Source organism: Salvelinus sp. IW2-2015, unplaced genomic scaffold (genome assembly GCF_002910315.2).
Source record: "Salvelinus sp. IW2-2015 unplaced genomic scaffold, ASM291031v2 Un_scaffold1120, whole genome shotgun sequence".
Taxonomy (NCBI): domain Eukaryota; kingdom Metazoa; phylum Chordata; class Actinopteri; order Salmoniformes; family Salmonidae; genus Salvelinus; species Salvelinus sp. IW2-2015.
The window spans coordinates 361,383-365,302 of record NW_019942736.1 but is presented as its reverse complement, the minus strand read 5'-3'; the positions used below and the strand labels follow the sequence as shown (position 1 = coordinate 365,302).

The window sequence follows — 3,920 nt, the reverse complement described above, 5'->3', positions numbered from 1 at the left end:
CTGAGCTGGTGGGATTGGGAGTTGTGAGGGTGGTGGGATTGGGAGCTGAGCCTGGTGGGGATTGGGTGGTGAGGTGGTGGGAATTGGGAGCTGAGCTGGTGGGGATTTGGGAGTTGAGGGGTGGAGTGGGATGAGCTGGTGGGATTGGGAGCTGGAGCTGGTGGGATTGGGAGCTGAGGTGGGTGGGATTGGAGCTGAGGTGGTGGGATTGGGAGCTGAGCTGGTGGGATTGGGAGTTTGAGGGGGTGGGATTTGGAGATGACTGGTGGGATGGAGCTGAGCTCGGTAGGGATTGGGAGCTGAGGTGGTGGGATTGGGAGCTGAGCGTGGTGGATTGGGAGCTGAGCTGGTGGGATTGGGGCTGAGGGGTGGGATTGGGAGGCTGAGGGGGGTGGGATTGGGAGTTGAGGGGGTGGGATTGGGAGCTGAGGTGGTGGGATTGGGAGCTGAGGGTGGGATTTGTGGAGCTGAGTGGGTGGGATTGGGAGCTGAGCTGGTGGGATTTGGGAGCTGAGCTGGTGGGATTGGGAGCTGAGGCTGGGGGATTGGGCTGAGTGGTGGATTGGAGTGAGGGGGTGGGAATTGGGAGAATGAGCTGGTGGGATTGGGAGCTGAAGCTGGTGATTTGGAGAGCTGAGGTGGTGGGGATTGGGAGCTGAGGGGGGGATTGGGTGAAGCTGGTGGGATGGGAGCTGAGGGGGGGGATTGGGACCTGAGGGGTGGGATTGGGAGCTAGAGGGGTGGGCATTGGGAGTTGAGGGGGTGGGATTGGGAGCTGAGGTGGTGGGGATTGGGAGCTGAGGTGGGGATTGTGAGCTGAGGTGGTGGGATTGGGAGCTGAGCTGGGGGATTGGGAGCTGAGCTTGTGGGATTGGGAGCTGAGGTGGTGGGATTGGAGCTTGAGGGTGTGGAGTGAGAGTGGGTGAGGATGGAGTTGAGGGTGGGGATTGGGAGATGAGCTGGGCTGGCTTGGTGGGATTGGGAGCTGAGGGGTGGGATTGGGAGATGAGACTGGTGGGATTGGGAGCTGAAGGGTGGTGGGATATGGGAGCTGAGTGGTGGGTTGGGAGGAGAGTGAGGGGTGGGATTGGGAGCTGAGCTGGTGGATTGGGAGCTGAGGGGTGGGGGGAGCTTGAGGAGTGGGATTGGGAGATGAGCTGGTGGATTGGGGAGTGAGGGGCTGGGATTGGGAGCTGAGGGGGGTGGATTGGAGTTGAGGGGGTGGTGGAGTTGTGGAGAGGCTGGGTCCCGGTGGCTTCAGTGAGAGAGCCATGGCGCTATGCAACGCCAGGGTTGTGGGTTCATTCCCACGGGGAGGGACCAGGATGAATATCGTATGAACTTCCAATTTTGTAGGTCGCTCTGGATAATAAGAGCGTCTGCTAAATGACCTTAAAATGTAAAAAAAAAAAATGTTAAAGCTGAGGAGGTGGGATTGGAGCTGAGGTGGTGGGATTGGGAGCTGAGCTGGTGGGATTGGGAGTTGAGCTGGGGATTGGGAGCTGAGCTGGTGGGATTGGACCTGAGGTTGGTGGGATGGGGAGCTGAGTGGTGTGGGGATTGGGGGAGCTGAGTGGTGGGATTGGGAGCTGAGTGGTGGGATTGGGGAGCTGAGCTGTGGGATTGGGAGCTGGGGCTGGTGGGATTGGGAGTTGAGGGGGTGGGACTTGGGAGTGGGTGGGTGAGGCTGGGTGGATGGGAGCTGAGCTGGTGGGATTGCTGGGATGCTGCATGCTATTTGCATTAAAATTAAAAAAATCACTGATGCTTGTTTGTTTTGTCGCCATTGTCTATTGTCAGCTGTGCCTCTGCTAAAAGGTGCAAGCTGCAAAGTTGGTAAGAAGACGCAAATCTAAGTGATTGATTTTCAATGTTTTGATTGGCCAAAGTGGTCAAGCCTGATTTCTCTTCCCCACCAAAGAGAAAAAAAGCAAAACCACTCCATGTTCTCTAGTCTAGATAAACAGAAACTCCATTGTACTCTAGTCTGATAAACAGAAACCTCCATTGTACCTCGTAGTCTGATATAAACAGAAACCTTCATGTACCTCTAGTCTGATAAACAGAAACCCTCCATGTACCTCTAGTCTGGAATAAACAGAAACCTCCATGTACCTCTAGTCTATAATAAACAGAAACCTTCATGTATCTCTAGTCTAATAAACAGGAAAACCTCCATGTATCTCTAGTCTTATAAACAGAAACCTATCATGTCCTATAGTCTGATAAACAGAAACCTCCATGTACCTCTAGTCTAAAAAACAGAAACCTGCCATTGACCTCTAGTCTAATAAACAGAAACCTCCATGTACCTCTAGTCTGATAAAAACAGAAACCTCCATGACCTCTAGTCTGCATAAACAGAAACCTCCATGTACCTCTAGTCTTGATAAACAGAAACCTCATGTACTCTAGTCTAATTGAAACAGAAACCTCCATGTATCTCTAGTCTGATAACAGAAACCTCCATGTACCTCTAGTCTGATAAACAGAAAACCTCCATCCATGTACTCTAGTCTGAATAAACAGAAAACCTCCTCCATGTACCTCAGATCGATGCAAATAAACAGAAGAAACCTCCACTGTACCTCTAGTCTGAAATAAACAGAAACCTTCCATGTACCTTCTAGTCTGAATAAACAGAAACCTCCAATGTATCTCTAGTCTGATAACAGAAACCTCCTCCATGTACCTCTAGTCTGATAAACAGAACCTCCATTGTACCTCTAGCTCTGAATAAACAGAAACCTCCACTGTATCTCTAGTCTGATAAACAGAAACTCCTCCATGTACCTCTAGTCTAATAAACAGAAACCTCCTGTATCTCTAGTCTGATAAACAGGAAACCTCCATGTACCTCTAGTCTGTATAACAGAAACCTCCATGTACCTCTAGTCTGATAAACAGAAACCTCCATGTACCTCTAGTCTGATAAACAGAAACTCCATGTGTACCTCTAGTCTGATAAACAGAAACCTCCATGTACCTCTAGTCTAATAAACAGAAACCTCCTTGTACCTCTAGTCTGATAAACAGAAAACCTCCATGTATCTCTAGTCTGATAAACAGAAACCTCCATTGTTACCTCTAGTTTGATAAACAGAAACCTCCCATGTACTTCTAGTCTGAATAACACAAAACTCCATGTTACCTCTAGTTCTGCATAAACAGGAAACTCCATGTACCTCTAGTCTGATAAACAGAAACCTCCATTGTACCTCTAGTCTGATAAACAGAAATCTCCATGTTACCTTAGTCTTAATAAACAGAAACCTCCATGTATCTCTTAGTCTGATAAACAGAAACCTCCATGTTCCTCTAGTCTAAATAACAGAAACCTCCAATGTATCTCTTTAGTCTGATAAACAGAACCTCATGTATCTTCTAGTCTGATACACAGAAACCTCCATGTATCTCTAGTCTGAAAATTGGGACAAATATCCGGTGGATTTCCTGTCCCTCTTCCCTCTCTCTCTCTCTCTTCTCTCTCTCTGCTCCTCTCTCTCTCTCTCTTCTCTCCTCTCTCTTCTCTCTCTCTCTCTCTCTCTCTCTTCTCTCTCTCTGTCTCTCTCTCTCTCTCTCTCTCTCTCTCCCTCTCTCTCTCCTCTCTCTCTCCTCTCTCTCTCTCCCTTCTCTCTCCCTCTCTCTCTCATATCTCTCCCTCTCTCTCTCTCCCTCTCTCTCCCTCTCTCTTCTCCCTATCTCTCTCCCTCTCTCTCTCCCCTCTCTCTCTCTCCCTCTCTCTCCCTCTCTCTCTCCTATCTCTCTCCCTCTCTCTCCCTATCTCTCCTCTCCTCTCTCTCTCTCTCTCTCTCTCTCTCTCTCTCTCTCTCTCTCATTTCGCCTCTCTCCCTCTCTCTCCCTCTCGCCCTCTCTCTCTCCCATATCTCTCCATCTCTCTCCCTCTCTCCTTCTCTCTC

At 49.7% G+C, this 3,920-nt stretch overlaps 1 protein-coding gene across 1 annotated transcript in view; it reads right to left on the bottom strand.

Moving 5' to 3' along the window:
• The window catches only part of LOC112069788 (mucin-2-like), a gene marked incomplete at its 3' end in the record, with an annotated part of 4,946 nt that extends 3,673 nt beyond the window's left edge, over positions 1-1,273 (bottom strand). Inside the window, exon 1 of the mRNA XM_070438696.1 lies at positions 52-1,273. Coding sequence (XP_070294797.1) covers positions 52-1,273 — 1,222 coding nt within the window. The remainder of the gene's footprint in view (positions 1-51) is intronic.
• Between the last annotated feature and the right edge of the window lie 2,647 nt (positions 1,274-3,920).